We start from the raw sequence: 18,753 nt of genomic DNA, 5'->3' as shown, positions 1-18,753 counted from the left end.
AAACAGACCGTTTGTTTGTTTTTTTTTTAAACATTTTATCTTTATTAAAATGTATTAAAATTTAATAATAAATGGGTTTATATATAATATTGTATTTTTATTAGTGTAGTGTAATAGTTAATATTTCTGCTTAAAAATATTTAATAAATCTATATCCTAAAACAACGCCATCTAGTATCGTTTAACTAATACTGTTACATACAGCAAAGCAAATTTGTTGTAAACATAGCTAAACCACGTAGAAGTTTTTGTGATGTAAACTAGATGTCTCTGATATAATATTTATACAATGATTAATTTTTTTATTAAATAAAACTGTCATTTTTCCATCACTTCCGTCACGTCACATTATAATGTAAAAAAATGGTGTCCTAAATTTCATCTAAAAATTATGAAAAAAATATAACAAATGTGTAAATTTTACGAGAAAAGATGAACTATGTATAAAAAAAGTAGGTATGAATGGTTTTAATAATTTTTTTTTACTAGAATAGGTCTATCTATTTATTAAAAAGTTTACCGTGATATTTGTTTTTCAGGCCCACATTTATTTCTAGAAAATACCTTTCGAAGCAGTAGATAATAAACTGAGTAAGACCTCATTTTTTATTATTTTTAATACTAATAAAACCTTATTATATATACGTATAAACATAATACTTAATTATAAATAATTAAATGTTATGATGACGATGTCGGCTTTTTTGATTTCGGTCAAACTCGAGACTCACTCTCTTTATCCAATGTAACGAAATATCTGTCACGACGAGAAATAATCTGAGCAAAAAACCACTGATTACAAAAGCTTTCTTAAAGGGATGGGATTGTACATACTTCAGATTTCGGACTGTTATTCAGAATATCCCAATAGTAAAATCTGTAAATTTTATCAATTTGTTCTATAGTCTGAACCCATAATCGCTATTAGGCCACAATAACTGATACAATAACTAAATACTGGAATATTGATAAAAGATTTAGAAAAAAAAGAACTATTGTTCAAGATTTTAACCAAAATTGTTGTCTATAACAACAACAACAACAGTCTGTCAATTTCCCACAGCTAGGCTAAGGCTTCCTCTCCTTTTGAGGAAATAGTTTGGCACATATTCCACCCCGCTGTTCTAATGCGCTTTGGTGGAATACACACGTGGCAGAGTTTTGATGAAATTAGGCACATGCAGGTTCACAATATTTTCCTTCACCGCCAAGCACGAGATGGATTATTATTAATAATAAACACAAATTAAACACATGAATATTCAGTGGCATGGGTTGAACCCGTAATCATCATCATCTCAGCATTAGTGATATATTTATATAATTTATTTATATAATTTATTTAAAAATGTATGTCATTTCGGCAAATAGACCACATGACACTAAGCGGTACCTAAGATGTTATTGTTCATTGAGTTCATCATTCCTTTAGTTACACATACTTCAAACCAGTGCATAACATACCAAGTATTATTTGACGACGTCATATAATTGTTAGTGATGGGTTTGTGCAGAGCCCTAACACATATTAGGAATTTTTTTTGGGAGCGAAGTTCTTTTACACGGATTACAACAATGTGAAAGAAAGCGTCACGCAAAATATTTGTCTCTAGGTTACGTTTCCCTCTTTTTCTACCTATCTTATTTAAATATACAGTTTTTTTGTAGTTGTTTTAATTTAAAACACATTTTTTATGATGTAATTTTTCACTGTAAATTACTAATACATTAAATACACGATATATATCGTGCAATTAACTTTGTTTTAACCAAAGTGTACCGCGATACCTTTGTTTTGACGTCGAACACTTATTGGGACTTATTGGGTTTCCTCTGTTAGCAGATATGGGGGCTGATTTCGAATTCCCGATAAAAGCTGCCTACTGTAACAACTTCGACTTGGTGGAAATCGTATTCCTCTGCGTTGTCTTTACGTTCCTGTTGATCGTGCTGACACAAGTGGGTCGCATCATTTCATCTGGATTTCTAGACTTTTCTTAAAATTAGTGAGTAATTAGACAAATTGGTCTATGTTATGTATACAACAAAAAAATCTAAATAATAAAAGAGCCCTACTTGGGATATTGCTCTAAAAATGAACCCCTAACATCCCCATATTGTTATATGTAATTAAACAAATAGCTTCGCGTTGTAAGACGAGATAAAAGGCTCCAGGTCACAATGCATTTCGCGATTTACAAAAAATTTACCCATATTATTATAAAAAAATATCCCCATATTTTTTTTTAATCGCCAAATGAATTGTGACTTAGAGCCTTTTATCTCGTCTTACAACGAGAAGCTATTTATAAGTAAAGATTTTGTTCCATACATGTAATAATAATGTATTATCTTCGTTTGAAGGGTGCCTCTGATGTATCTGAGAGCTATTTGACGTTTGAATGAATAAAAAAATAACATCGAGGAGGAGAGTGATGCTGGTGAAATAAATAAAATAAATAATAACGCAACGCCTAAACAATGTAAGCCATCTACGATTGTTATATAACATTAATTTGTAAATTGCAGAACAGCTGACGGTTGACGGCATTTTTAATAAGTGTTTTGTAACTGGCAACGTAATGCCGCGCCGTGTACAATGCTCTAACGATGTTTTCGATTTATGAAGATTTACTTTCATAATTACTATTCAACATTAATTTGTATAAAGTTCAAAGGTTTTCCTTACATATAATTAAATTACATTAGTTAGTAACTAGTATATTTTATATTTATATTATTATTCTTGCATTAAATTTGTTACATACTAAACAAGTAATTTTTGTGAATCTTTGTTAATTAAACGCTTTAAGAATAAAGTCGAAATTATTGAGCTTGCTATGCTTTATAGTCTAATAAAAAAAACTAGACGTGTGAATGTTACTGAGTGTTCTAGAACCATTGATTAATTATTTTGTTTTTGTATTAATTCAACATGACCTCGACGGCTAAAAACCAGAAATATAACAGTCAGCCAGGATGTAAATATAATTATTTTTTGTAAGTCTAGCAGCCTGGCGGAAGATTTAAAGTCTAAATACCTTAAACGAAGCAGATATTTTTGCCCACAGGTATTTACGAGTTTTCTCAGCATTAGTAATCGACTCAATGAATTTGAGGATGACTAGATCGGAAAAATAACGTTTTAATTATTTTTAACAACGATCAAGCCCCTCCAACCATACAAACCAGATGGCAGTAGAAATACGGATATATAAACAATTTTGACGGAAATTTGAGAAGTCCTCATTGGTTAAAATCTAAAATCTATCTATTATTATTCATTATTTATTGTTAAAATTACATTATGAATGTCAGCTATTTTGTGATCATTTGTTGAATTAAATATGATAAAGTAAATTAGTGTTTTATTATAAAATAGTCAAAAATTATAATTAATATTTTGTAGTAGGTACATGTGTAGCAGACTTGAATGTCAACTGCCAATTTTAATGGACTAAATATAATGAATAAATCTAATCTATTTATCATAAACTAATTTAGGTGAATGTAAAAATTTTATATATGTAGGTAGTAGTATGAAGTTGGTATCAATTTTTATCGCTCTTGTTCCTAATAAACGATTAAATTATTGCATATTTAAAAATATACTCTTCGAATGTATTATGAAGTCGAAAGCGTCTGCCTATACAAACCGCAATAATCAAGTGTCACTGCAAAACTCTCCTCGTCATCTTCGTCTGAATCTCGTTGGACATCCAGAGTCGGATTAGCTAATACAAAATAAACCTTACGTTTCTTGTGGGGTAGGCATACAAATTATTTTTGGGTTATAAAGTTTCTGACAATACAACAAAAACACATATGCACATATACATATAAATCCTTATATTTATTGTTGCTGTTTCGTAAATTCAAATAATTTGTAAAAATACATTGGTAAAAAAGGCATATTATTAAAACAAGATTATACAGACGATAAAAAAGAATTAATACTTGTTGACTTTTTCTTAGGATATATTACATACATATATAACTGAATTTAACTAACATTACTGATAATTATATAACATTATTGAAATGAGTAACTACTGAGTTTCTTGCTGATTCTTGTCGGTAGTATCTACTTTCCGAATCGGTAGCTTTACTAATAGTTGTTTGCTTGAATAAAGTATATTCAGATTTTATTTTATGAACACATTTGTTTATTGAAATACGTGAACAGTATTAGTAAAGATTTTGGCAAAGATCCTTTGTGCGAGCCTCATCGGAGTCCTAAAAATTATCCTAGTCTTGCAGTCTTGCATTTGACACTTAATTAATAAACAACGTAAGTGGAAGTTTATCGCGTTACCGCCTTGTGTTTCGACGCTCTTTCAGTTCGTTATATGACCTTCTTGTGAATGTTTCAAAAGGTCAAACACGGCAACACAAAGCTTTCAGCTAATGGAAGAACTGTTAACCAATAACAATGCAATCTGCACGTAGTTCATCGTGCCTAGGATTTCATTCGACATTGAAGCATCAACCTCCTGCTTCGGCTGTGACTAGCTGGATAAAACAACGCAGTTGTGTATCGCGACATCATCCTGTATATCTCCTTAAATATTAGATATGATAAAGTTAGGGCTAACGCAAAAGGAATTTCTCCTTTCAATTATATAATATTGAAACAAAATAAATCGATTTGATTTTATTTTTTTAAATCGTCATCTTGCCAACCTGAGTATCTGAAGCAAGTAAGGAGTTCTATACCAAAAACGTTTTTACAAAGTAGTTCATAAGTGTTCAGTAAAAAACTATTAAATAATTCGTATGTTTTAAAATAACCCCGTTGTATATAATAATATTGATTTCAAATTATCTATAGCTAATTACTAATTTAAACAACAAGAATTAAATTAAAACAGACTTTAAATACAAAATTACAATTAAAACTACTTACATATTCACGTTATTAATACTATTAGGTAAAGCAAAATGCATTAATGCAAAATGAAAAATGAAACGTACTAATTGTAATTACTAACATAATACTTGTTATCTCTACATACATCTATTTCATTAGTCGATTATTTTGGCAAATTCACACGCGGAGTTTTTTTGTGTTGTCTTATTTAAAGTTCCGCTGATCGAAGGTCACCTTCAGGCACATTTGTGAAACAAGTTTCTGTATGCGATGACCAAGACGACAAAATGTTTTCATAACGTCTCGACAATGGACGACTGACACACTTTGAGTGCAATAGGGAAGTTCACTCTCTGTATTATGTATTTTAAGATTACCACTGTAACCATTGTCAAGTGTTATAATGTTCCTTGTGGTTTTGCGAATTGGTTTTGCTCTGCTCCATGTAATCAATATTTGATAACAGACAGACGTGGAAATTGGTCATCTGATATGAAATGGTCATGCTTTGCTTTATGCACACGCGATTTCAACACTTCCCACATTGTCTTTAAGTTGACATTGCTATGTTCTCACTAATGTAGAGTTAAATTTACCTTTACGGCGTGAAGACAACATCGAGCTGGATTACAAAATATTTTTTTGCTTTCTGCATCTGAAGATCTTCCAACAATTTATAGTTGTGGGTACTTAACAAATACACGATTTCAAAACAATGACTAACAGGTATACCTAATGAAAATATGGATATTTAACATCAAATATAATAGAATACATATATGATTTATTTATTCACACAAATTTTAAATATATATCATCACGTTTCTGTACCCTAACTTCGGAGAAAGTATTGTCCAGTTTACAAACTAACCTCTATTACCTCTTCTGAGTTTTTTTCCGCTAAATCAGTAAATTGGAGAATTTGATTAATACAGCGTCTATGTCTATCATATTTAAAGTTTATCATATTTGGTCGCGTTTGTGCAAGCCCGTCTTGGTACCACTCACCCAACATATATTCTAACGCCAGCAATGCTTCCGTGACACAAGTTCGAGGAACATAACCAGTTTCCAAGGTTGCTGATGTAAAGAATGGCTAAAAAATACGCCCTCAATGTATTTTGGTACTTGCTGCCAGGTGGCCTAATTGCCCATCAACTAGTTTTTGATACGTACATGTATGTATTAAAAAAATGTTTGTATCTCATAACTGTAGCTAGCTTGAGTTGATTATGAGATATCTCGCTGCAGACGTTAAGATTATATTCAGATAGAAAGCAAAGATAAAATTATGTCTATTAAGTAAAGAGGTAGACAAACTATAGCTATGCACGATTCAATGCATTAATTTAATATGCACATAAAATACATTTGTAAAAATTACCATGAAAGGGAGAGATTACCTTTTAAGTGAGAAGATAGCTTTTAGTACAAATGTAAATTTTTAATAATTTTTTTTCATATAATTGCTTTAAGGAGGGATTTAGGAGGGACTGAGTTTAGGGAAAAAAAATGTTTAATAAATGTATATAACAATATTATAAAAGAGAAATCCTGCCCGTTGTTTTGTCACGCCTAAATCGAATTGAGTGAAATTATGTATTAAGCAATCTGAAACTTCAAAAGCAATGAAATTTCATAGGCTATTTACGCATAACACGTGACGACCACTAAAAGACCAGCGACGCCGCAAGCAAAAAATATTTATTGATTAGAGACTGCTAGTTTGCAGACTTATTTTGTACTTTTGTAGATACACTAGCTGTGCTCGCAACCTTGTACGCCTTTGTACCTATATAACAAAAAAAAAATATTTTTGCCTAAGTTACTCCCTATTGCATAAGTTAGGTACCTGTCAGTGAAAGTACCGTCAAAATCGGTCCAGTCGTTCCTGAGAAACGGAAAAAACATACAGACAGACAGACAAACCGCCAGACAGAAAGACAGAACAACAACTGTATAAAATGTTATTTTGGTATATGTACCGTGTATAAAGACATATGCATTGAGTAAAAAGGGCTATTGTAATATTACAAACAGACACTCCAATTTTATTACATGTATAGATACAATTAATTAAGCTACGGTAATAAAACTTAGAATACATGATGCATTGCTATTCCCCAACACCTGTAACATTACAATACAAATTTAGCTCTTTGTTAACATGTTCTAATGAAAGCTTCAAATTACCATACACTATGGCGTGCCCTTTTCATTTGCAACCTTGGCCTGATAGTGCCTTTCTCATGTCGTTGACTCATGTGGTGTCTGTGTCGTCACACCAATCGCCGACCAGCCGTGCAACGCTATCTTTAAGTTGTTACCGTCTTGAAAATAGTATTTATATATCTACGAATAGCCTTTAGTCGACAGAAATGTCTAAATTATTGATTATTTATAATGATTTTGTAAGCAATTATGAAGTAGTTCAGAACGTCTTTGATGTTCATAAAAGTTATAGTATTTCTGAATGAAAATTTCTTTATCTGATCAGGAAATTCTTTATTGAGTCCAATTAATAAATAAATTACATTTATTTTTTGTTATTTCAAAATATAAAATCAAAGTTTTCTTTAGTAAAGTACCCATTAAAGCTTTTTTGTATATTCACGTTACACTATATAATTAAATGTATATATGTAATATATTTAAAAAATGTTGTAGAGTTTTTATCAGACTAATGAAATATATTATGCAAAAGTGTCTGTTTGTTTGTTTGTTAATACTGAACTGGGTTATAAAATTTAACAAATGCCTAGGGGTCCCTCAGAACTCGGGATACCAGAGTACCTTATAAATGAGATAGTACCTCCAGTCCATCAATTGCTCTTTAACAGTCAAACCACTCAACCGAATTAAAAAAAATAGTGTCAAGCAAGCTCGAACCCCAAGGACTTCGACATTTCTGCTCCATCACCTGACGAGCACCGACTGAACCACGAAAGAAGCCGCAGGCGGCGACTAGAATTTTATATATGCACATGAAGTAGCGGACTAAAAGCTCTGTAGGTATACATTATATTAATCGAATTTTAATAGTATACATTTTTAGTATCTGTATTTTTTGTTCTTATGATATAATATATTTAATTATAGGTTTCCTTTGCGGATTTATTAAAATATGAGAAATAGATTATATTGGTTTGCAATAACAATTTTTTTTATCTATACGACGTTTTGAACATAGGTAACGTATACACTGTGAAATAGAATCGTTACGTAAGTCAAATTTTTATTGTCTTAAAAATTACGCAGTTTTCCCACTAGCAAGATGAAATTACATAATTTTTGGGCGTAATAAAATATATGGAAATATGTAAAGTCAAGTAAATAATTGTTATGTCATGAATTATTTAGCAGAGTTTATTTCAAGTTGAACTTATTTCATAAATACTACAGTTACTTATAGCATTTATGACAATTTTCTGGTTAAATAGAATTTTAACTGCATATAAGTAATTCAGATAACAGATACGCATAATTTCGAATGTTATTATATACTGTTTTATTTTGTGGTCATTTGTGATTGACATTAATGCAATACATTTTGGCCTAACAAAGAGATTTTATTTGTGTCACGTGTACGGAAAACACTATTATATAAAAATTGCAACAGTTTTCAACGAAATTTGATTCAAATCGCGCTGACCTTAATGCTGTACGCAATGTTTGCTATAATTTGATTTATGTAACGATCAGTGTAGCGCGAGAAAAATTCAGTTATGTCAAACCTTTGATTTTCTTCGTTAGGCCTACGTTTTTGCTTTATTAGTGTCGTTAGTTAACTTCTTCTTTGATCTCTTTTCGTTTAACATACGATGTTTAATTAAAGCAAGCGAGAAAATGATTCTTCTTAATTTAAAAACTCTCCTACTCTCATAGAACAAATTATTTTGGGAAAAATTCTTATTTTACCATAGCAAATTAAATTCGTCCTCATTTTATAGACAAATCAAGCTAACGTTCGAACAGCTTAGTATGCGTGTTTAAAAATATTTTTACCGAAAACGCTCTATGAACCATAATAGATACTTATAGGTACATTGTTTTCACCAATTTTTAAAAATTAAATAATTAAAGCGTTGAAAATAAATGAGGAAAATTGCAAATATACTGTTATTGCTATTATTTTCTAATGAAATGAATGTAAAGGTCATCGAACTAATCACACATAATTTTTTTACGGCTTAAAATAGTGATGACTAAAATATTTAAAAGCACTTCTTCACAATATTTTCAAAATTACCTATATTTGAGGATCAAGTCATAGAGATAAAATTAAAATTATTTCTTCCCAGATGACCGTCTCTGGTCAGAGAATCTATTTTGTATAAATCTTTAGTTCTGGTTACAAACAATCTAAAAAAGTTAAAAAAAATATTCACTTTCATATATTGAATAATAATTAGTTATTTTGAATCGATTTTAAGTAACTTTGTATAGTCTAAGCAGGAATTGCAACACGTTTAACAAGTTACGATTCGTATTTTACAAAATGTTGTCAATCTCTGAGCCATTCACCAGCTGTGTCTTAACTTCTTACTGTAATATCTGAGAGGCTTCAGAGCTACTCCATCATCGAGGAGCAAAAGCACGTGAACCATTTCACAAGTGGCCAGTACGAGCCGGTGTGTTGTTTAGTGTAGACGTCAGATTGACAACTTGCGTTAAATTTTGGCGGGATTTTTGACAAGTAAGTTTTTTAAAACTTTTTATTGTTGGTGATTGAACAATAAAAGAATTTATACTTCATAAAAGTTTATTATTAGACAATTTTATAGCTATGCGAACCACTTTTAAAAATAATGCAATATTTACGGCTTAGCGACTTTACATAATTTATAGTGTTTTTTTTATTATTTTAAAATTGGTTACTTTAAAAAACTACTTATTTTGGATATCTTAAACATATTTTAGGCCGAGATGGTTTCTTCTTGGTTCTTACAACTCTTGGTTCTTACTCGGTTTTATGCTCTGTTTGATAATTTTTTTTCTATTATTTGATTACTTATTTTATTTTAAGTAGTATTGATGAACTTGTTGTTAATAATAAATAAGTTCGAAACATACAAATCCATATAATTTTTTTCTTAAATTTTCAATATTATGGTTCAGTTTCAATCACTAAACTAACTAGTAATTTGACTTAATTAGAACAGTAAGTGTGATAAACACCAAACTTAATAAATATCGTATTTTGTGTCTATAAAACGTAATTTTGAAAAACAAAAAATTTTGAAGAACAATTTAAAAAAAAACTTTTAATGAAGCGGTAAGATTTCATTTACTTTTATAACAACTATCGAGTTCTATGTGCTTATATGTATATATTATAGCTTAACTAAACGTACAATGGCGATCATTTAACATAGCAAAAGTAATAAACAATTTATAATATAATCTATATAAAACTAGCAACGGGGTACCTTTATACGGGTAAAATAATATACAAGTTTTCGATAGAACAATAAACATAAGAAAAAAAAAGCTTTTTCCGGCTAAAAATGTTGAAACTCTTACCTTTCCTCCACTTTAATTAACCGTTTCTCTTGAATCACTTCGTTTATTAGGTAATGAAAACCGCATCAAAATCCGTTGCGTAGTTTAAAAGGTCTAACCATAGCTGTTGGAAAGCAACGTTTTTATAAATTATGTAGATATACATATATGAAAATAAAAGGAAACCTATTTCTCCGATTTATTGATTAACAAAATGTATTTGAAAAAGTCTGCGTCCTCTTTATATTTATTTTATAGACAAGTCAAAGTAAAAAAATACCAATCTTTATGCAGTTTGGACATGCTATACGACGTTTTAAAATTGGCGAAAGATTTCACGTGTAGCTTGATAAATAAAATTTTAACAAAAAGAAAAACCGACTTCAAACAAAACACTATTTTAAAACAAATGAATATGCACGAAAAAGTAATAAAAATAATTACGTATTCAACATATTTTTTAGTCTTCCTAAGTTAAATGAAATGAAAAATATTAGACTACTTAAAAGTCGATTAACGATTATATCATGTAGTTATAATTATTGGTATATTTGGAGCCGGTGTCAGCCACGGTGCCCTTGCCCCAACAATCAAAAGAAAGAAGCGATACGAGCCCCTTGATTGATCCAGTATATTATTGTGTAAAAGGTAATTTGTAAAAAACATATTTGTTAAAGTATTCTCGTATTGTTTTTTGATAGATATACTGTAGGGTTTTATTGGCTGACACCGACTCCAAATATAACAATAATTATAACTACATGATATAATCGTTAATCGACTTTTAAGTAGTCTAATATTTTTCATTTCATTTAACTTAGGAAGACTAAAAAATATGTTGAATACGTAATTATTTTTATTACTTTTTCGTGCATATTCATTTGTTTTAAAATAGTGTTTTGTTTGAAGTCGGTTTTTCTTTTTGTTAAAATTTTATTTATTTTTTGATTTTAAGTGAAGCTGATGTTGACTAACTAATTTTTTTTAATATGGATAGATTAAGCGTTCCGTTTATATGAGTCAGAAACTACTTCGAGGACAATTTCAAAGGAAACTTGCGAATAAAGCAAAAATAGACTTTCGAAAATGCGGATTTAATACGTCACGCGGCGTAAACTACAAGGATCCCTCGAAAGAGCTGTAATCGAACTCAGCAAAAAAACTTTGAAAAAGACCAACTATATTTCGTACATCATATGACATCACATCACATACACAAAATTTGATTAAAGATAGTAAGAAATTCTGCCCCATATCGCACCCTAACTGCGAGCCGTATAGGAGTTCCATCACTACATAGTATAAAACAAAGTCGCTTTCTCTGTCCCTATATCTTTAAATCTACGCAACGGATTTTGATGTGGTTTTTTTTAAAAGATAGTGTGATTCAAGGGGAAGGTTTGTGTATATAATAAATGAACAACATAGTAAAGAAACACTGATAATTTTAGAAGTTTGCGATGTGATGTCGTATATAAACAAATTCTGTAGTATATTTAGTATCAGTATTGCACCCGTGCGAACCCGGGGTGGGTAGCTAGTTGATTATAATATTCGACTATGATAATTACATAAACATAACCACATTACGGAAGGTGACTCAAATATCCAAATAACCTATAAATAAAAGATTCGACCGAGTATCGCTAACGTGCTCCTCAGAATTGTTCCGTTCCCTTCCGTTCCGTTACTTTGTCATGGATCCTGTGCTCAGAACCTTACCAAACTTTCACCAAATTACCCTTGAAGTATATATTTTATAATAAAAAAAGAATTATCAAAATTGGTTAACGTGATTTTCAGTTATTCACCTATTTGTCGCGCATATACCTAATGCAAATTTAAGACTTATGTCGTTTTCACATGGATACCATCATCGGAAAAAAAAATAAAAAAAATGGGACCCCACGGGAAGCACTACCTTTCAAACAAAAAAAAAATTATCAAAATCGGTCCACCCAGTGAAAAGTTATGAGGTAACAAACATAAAAAAAAAAAAAAAAAATACAGACGAATTGATAACCTCCTCCTTTTGGAAGTCGGTTGAAAATAGCACACTATGAAGACGGCGCTTGGTTACTTTGAGATGTCGGGAAATTGATAACTTATATAATCTACATAGTTCATAATTCTAAGTTAATGTATATTGATTTGATATAAAAATTTGTTCTTTTTAAATGGTATAATAATATTATATATATTTTCATAGTTTCATTGTCATTCTAATAATCGAAATAAATTTAAAAAAGTATCAATAAACTAATTACTAATTTCTTTAAATTATAAAAATAGACGAAATTTGGACATATCATTATAAAGTATATAAAAAAGATAATATTCATGTTAGCATTGTGTTGGTAGTCACACAATTAAAGGGGCGTGTCTAATGGCATGTTATTTGTTGTATATATTAACTTAATTAATAAAAATACATCGTTTTCATAATCAGTCTGATGATTATTTTAATTGATCCTTAATTATGCATCTTCTTTTAACTTTATAAACCGATTATTGAAAAAATCCTCTTTTTTTCATAAATTTTGTGTAATTGGAAGAAAAGGTGCCACAAATAATTTACACATACATATAATTTAATAAATCATATATTTATAAATATTTCGTGAAAAAAATACATTGCGTCTCAATTTTCGATATATTTACAAGAAGTTGACCTAATCATGATGCATAATATTTTTGACGTTTTGACAATAAAGTATTTATCATGGAAGCCTTTCACACACATTTATATCAAACTTTACAGTAGCAGAGGTATTTGGACCAAAATAATAAAAGCTCTGGAATGTTTTACGCTCATTTTATAATAAATATCATAATCACGCGAGATAATTAAATTTTCTATTGCTACTTAATTGTTCAGTTCTCAGAACTTCTAGTACTCTTATCATAGATAAATCGTAACCATAAACTTTATCATTGAAAATAATTGATTCATTTGATTCATATAAAAGTATTTGTCATATAATTTTTATATGTAATTAATTAACTATGAACTATAGTGAATGACTAAAATTGCTAATAATATTTAAAGTGCATACATCAACAGCTTTTATTAATAACTATAATGATAAATATTTATAGGAGTTTCTTATTACTAAAATGACTTAATATTGACAAATTAATTTATAACATATTGGTATATCTTTGAAGCCGTGTTTAGTTTGAAATTATTGCGTTATTGCTTATTACAAATCTGCGGTTTATTAGGAATTGAGATAGAAAGTAATCAATAATAATGCACTTTGATTGATGATCGATGAATTATGGACTCTCAATTGGTACAGGCACTTATGTATGCAACTACTTAATCTATGCTAGAGAGAAAGATTTTCGAATGTAATAAACATTCTAAATAGAAATGAACTGTTGATTCAATCCAGTTTATCATTGATAAACATTCAAATAAATTTATTATCGGGTCATAAAACAAGTTCGAAAAGCGTGACTGAAACCCAATTGGACAAAGCTTAAATACTTAACGCGCGGGAAAGAGACAGCACAACAATTGTAGTCGCCTTTTAGTTGATATGACCCATTCAGTTCGATCCAATTATTTGCCATCGCAATCGCTATCTCAAGAGTGGGGTCCGAATATCGAAGCTTATGTAACTACGAAAAATTATAATATTGCTCAAGCATTGAATGTAGCCGTAAGTTACCCAATGTTGCGTGAGACAGTGGGCGAAGTTTGTAAATCTGATATTACTTGGCGCTTGCTACACAGTACACAGGTGTAAGAGTAAATAAATATCTTGCAAGTCACTTGTGAAATTTTAAAGAAACATTATCTATTACGGATGTCTTGGAAGACGGGTGCTGAGGCGAGTTGAGAGGGCAACTAGGTGTGTAATGTTTAAAGGTTACAGCTTGCTTGCTTGTGAAAACACGTTTTGATGTCAACGTTTTTCAATATATCGATAGGTTATTATTTAATAATTCTAAATGAAAAGTCGATATATCGTGATTACGAATTTAATATTTATTATGAAACAAAAAAAGACACGATTTCAGAAGCTTTTATGTAAAGTAAAACCGCATCTTGCGGATATAATATAAGTAACAACAACACAAATAATAAAAGCGTAACATTCTCCTATTGACTGTCAAAAATCTAACACCGGTTTGGAAATAAACACGTCTGACCTAAGAAGCGAACAAAGAAGAACCGAGATGAGGACGTTTTTTTATCTCAAATTTAAAAAACACCTTTCAAGAACTTTTTCAAAAGACAATTACCTAAGTCACTTAAAACTAATTAATTATGTAATGTTCATAAGATAAGATATTTTATTTTAGACATATAACTAATATTACATATATCATGAATTAGATAATGAAACACACACATTTTCTGGGAGCATGTTGTGGAAACGTATACATTCAACTTCCTATATACTGACTGTTCGATTCGTATTAGGTCGAATTCAATCGTAGAGTTTTGCGAAATTATAATTTCTGTAGGTAATATTAATGCCACCAATGAGGCATAGTTAAGGAAATTATATCAGAGCAAAATAGACACAAGGAAAAGTACTTTTAATTAAGACAAATAAAAATACTCCTAAATATTCCATCCTGCCCTCTATCTGTACCAGATGTTGCTAGTATAAAAAATCGCAAAATTGAGATGGCGCTAGTAATATTGGACCTGAAACGCGGATTTTCATCCCCTAACATGCTTGTCTAGATGTATAATTATAGTTCCAGTATTACCCGTTAGGTCCTAGGTGGCACCACTTGTATTTTAAATGACGCTAACGTTGTGTTCAACGGAAAGTATATAAAGCCTGGCTCTCGAAATGATCCTCGTGCCTTAAAAGTATAAGCCTTTATATTGCCCTAATAGCATTTGTTACATGAAAAACTATTTTTTGGAATTCATCGCACGGATTGTGTGTGATGAATCAATTATGACAAACAATCTTCATATGTAGAAGAAATGCGTTTAGTCGTTTATTCTCTCGTAGATTGCGAATCTACTTCTATTCCGAATTCAAAAAGATTCAAGATATCAAAAAAAGAGGATCAGGGCTCGTTATAATTTTGATTTTGTTTATTACTTTTTGTTTGTCGTCGTATTGCTTTATAAAGATTCCTTAAACGATTTTCTTTTTTGTACTTCTAGCAGCAAAATGTCACGAAGATTATCGAAACGCCACTTGACCCCCGCTGAGGAATATAAGTGTCCTCTATCAGCGGAGACTCAGGCGATAGCTGAGGAGCAATTAAGAGAGACTGAAAACGCTAGGTCTCAAGCACTCCAGGCGCTGAGAAGCTGGATGGAGCAGAACCCTAAGTTTTCCGCAATCAGAATGGGTAAGAGAAAATTGAAACTATTTATTTATGGACAATTCATCGTTCATATTCACCTCTTGGACTACAATAATATTCATTCATGGAATATTACCTAAAGATTAAGCTTTTCTAATATCAGTGTCAGTTCATCCAATATTTGTCCGACCTAACAAGGTCGCAGGTTCGATTCCTGTATTTTTGATGTGAACTTGTACTAGAGGTACAAAATCACAATAGTCATGGAGTATTTGGTCAATGTAAGCAAATCCATGAAGAATGTGTGGGTTTGATGGCACTTTGAAACAAAAAAAGGTCCTCCACTATTTTCTATTAACTTTAGAATATATTTTCAGATGCAAACTTTCTGCTTCGTTATTTACGCGCTAAGAAATTCAGCGTCCCAATGGCCCAAGAGGCGATTGAACGCTACATACTCCTCAGACAGTCCTGGGGTATCGCCTTCAACCAGCTGGACTACACTCTGCCCGTTATGACCGAAATCATCAACTTAGGGTACTTATATTTCGAATTTCTATCTTTGTATCTTAGATATGATATACCTTTATTAATAATACAGTAAGAACTGTTCATGCAGGAATACTCCAATGTATGCTTTATAAACAAGGAAAATTTATAATACTACTAAATTTACGCCAGCCAAGTCTGCCTCGTTGCCCCTATAATTTAAAATGATTAATTAATCAATTTATGTTCATAGCTCACGTAATTAAAGGCATAAAAAATCTGATGTTAACGATATTTTTTAATTATATCCTATACTTACCTTATAACGTATACTTACCTTAATACGGTACCGTAACCGAATGGTTAATTAAACACGATTCCATAGCATTTTTTTATTAATTGGAGTTATTATTTCAGGTACATATTTGTGAGCCCGTTCAAAGACAAACTTGGGCGTCGCGTTGTAATTTATAGGCCAGGTATGTAGTTTTATTTACAAGTTTTTTTTGTATTCGTTTTTAGACATTAGACGTTAGTTCGTGAGTCGAGATGGCCCATGGTTAGAACGCGTGCATCTTAACCGATGATTGCGGGTTCAAACCCAAGCAAGCACGGCTGATTCATGTGCTTAATTTGTCTTTATAATTCATCTCGTGCGTAGCGGTGAAGGAAAACATCGTGAGGAAACCTGCATGTGCATTGGAACAGCGTGGTGGAATATGTTCCAAACCTTCTCCTCATAAGGAGAGGTCTTTAGCCCAGCAGTGGGAATTTACAGGCTGGTGTTGTTAGACGTTAGTTCATCCATATAAAAATCGAGGTCCGTATTTACTGCGCTTAAAATTTCATTATTTCGAGTGTCGTTAAAATAAATTTACGTTAAAGTACTTACAGTTTTTTTTGTGATGTAATAAATAATCACGTTTGATTTAAATATAATTGGAATACACAATTCTAAAAACATTCGTGTTGTAGCCGTTATAACATTACGTTGGGTACTTAAATACGTAATCTACACTTTTGTACGTTTTTTACAACAAAGCTCGGCTTTCTACGGTGACCACTTAATTTTTTTACTTATGTCTATTTGGTTTTATTTGAGAATGTTACCTTTTTATGTTCTTATATTAAAAGATAATTCAATATGAAATTGTAAACAAATATAGGAATTCTTGTTTAATGTACTTCTAGTTTGCATACCGATATCAAATTTCTTAAATTAATGTTGATCACTATCATTGGGTACCTACCAAAAATAAAATTTGATGTTGGAGTCAGTATGTGGACAATTCCATGACTATTATCTGTCCTTGAGCTCAATTGGTTTGCTATGTTTCAACAATTTAAATATTTTTTTAGGTGTATTCGACCCTTACAAATACACAAACCAGGATATGTGCCGGGTTATGGCCATCTGTTACGAAACTTTGATGGAGGACGAAGAAACCCAGGTGCGAGGACTTGTACACTATGCCGACGGTTCGGGAGTCAGCTTCCCTCATATGACACTTTTCACTCCGAAAGAAGCCGTGAGGATTGTGAAGAATGGCGAGGTAATAGCGTAATGTACATCGGGTATATTGTAAGTAGAGCTTATAAAATCAAATAGTTTGCTTAAAACCTTTTTTAAATTTCAGCGCACTATTCCATTGAGACACAAGGAGATATACGGCGTAAATGTCCATCCGACTATTAAGTTTGCGCTGGATTTCGGTATGGGTCTGATCTCTGAGAAAATCAGGAAACGTGTGAAGTTGTACACCGCTATAGACGATGTCGAGATTGATAAGAAGCTATTGCCCAAGGAGTACGGCGGCGTCATGCCGATGAAGGAAATGATCGGTCAGTTGTTTCTCTAATATTTATTTCTATTCTATTCTAAAATATATATTTACTAAGATTTTTTTTGGGATTACATATTTACGTACACTTTGTGCATTGTTAATGTTAAATTTTTTTGACTTTCAGAGTTGTGGAAAATAGAGATGGCTGAAAAACGCGATATCTTGTTACTGAACGACAAAATGGCGGTTCGTTTAGAAATGTACAGCGAAGCGGCGCGTGAGGGCGCTATCTCTGCTCTACGGAGTGGCGCGAATACCTGCGCAGGCACGGACGCAGTTGGTGACGCTATGCGGGGTCTTACCGGAAACTTTAGAAAACTTGAAGTGGACTGAATTACTTAATACAAATTAGTTCTTAAATTAGACATAAGTTAAATAATAGAGCAAGGGTAACATAAGAGATAAATAAATAGGTGTTTATTTAAGTATGGATACACTAATATCTTCAGTATTACGAATATATCAATTTATTATACATATATATTTATGTACAAACTACATATTCTAAAACATCATTGACTTTTGATAATATTTGACAATTTTGTTAATGCATTTTAAATGAACTGAATAATAACATTATAAGAATAGCTGATAACTTGTTTGTAAGAAATCTTAAATAGGAATTTGTGATATAAACAATGGGAAGTGACAACCTCAGTTTACTCGGATGATTAAAGGAGAAAAGTAAGAAATAAAAGATGGGTTTTATTATTTCAAAGTTATTTATTAAAAACTCTTTATCTACCTAACTGGTGTGAA

At 31.1% G+C, this 18,753-nt stretch overlaps 1 protein-coding gene and 1 long non-coding RNA gene across 4 annotated transcripts; both read left to right on the top strand.

Annotated features, from left to right (window-relative positions):
* The first annotated feature begins 342 nt into the window (after positions 1-342).
* On the top strand, positions 343-3,121 carry LOC124543403. 2 transcript variants are annotated; one of them, XR_006967458.1, is made up of 5 exons: positions 343-452; positions 540-591; positions 1,844-2,006; positions 2,365-2,483; positions 3,072-3,121. It is a non-coding gene; the product is annotated as an uncharacterized LOC124543403 (long non-coding RNA). The 2 variants fall into 2 exon arrangements; XR_006967457.1 differs by having other exon boundaries at positions 1,841-2,006.
* A 6,325-nt stretch (positions 3,122-9,446) lies between these two features.
* Positions 9,447-18,639, top strand: LOC124542963 (alpha-tocopherol transfer protein-like). 2 transcript variants are annotated; one of them, XM_047120926.1, is made up of 7 exons: positions 9,447-9,566; positions 15,519-15,706; positions 16,039-16,198; positions 16,568-16,629; positions 17,510-17,703; positions 17,788-17,992; positions 18,119-18,639. In XM_047120926.1, the coding sequence occupies exons 2-7, from the start codon at positions 15,523-15,525 to the stop codon at positions 18,325-18,327; spliced, it is 1,014 nt and encodes a 337-aa protein (XP_046976882.1). In that variant the 5' UTR covers positions 9,447-9,566; positions 15,519-15,522; the 3' UTR covers positions 18,328-18,639. The 2 variants fall into 2 exon arrangements, with proteins under 2 accessions (XP_046976882.1, XP_046976881.1); XM_047120925.1 differs by having other exon boundaries at positions 15,516-15,706.
* Positions 18,640-18,753: the final 114 nt, after the last annotated feature.

The sequence above is a fragment of the Vanessa cardui genome, chromosome Z (assembly GCF_905220365.1).
Source record: "Vanessa cardui chromosome Z, ilVanCard2.1, whole genome shotgun sequence".
NCBI classification, from domain to species: Eukaryota; Metazoa; Arthropoda; class Insecta; order Lepidoptera; family Nymphalidae; genus Vanessa; species Vanessa cardui.
The sequence above is the reverse complement of the archived record's forward strand: the minus strand, read 5'-3'. Positions and strand labels throughout refer to the sequence as shown.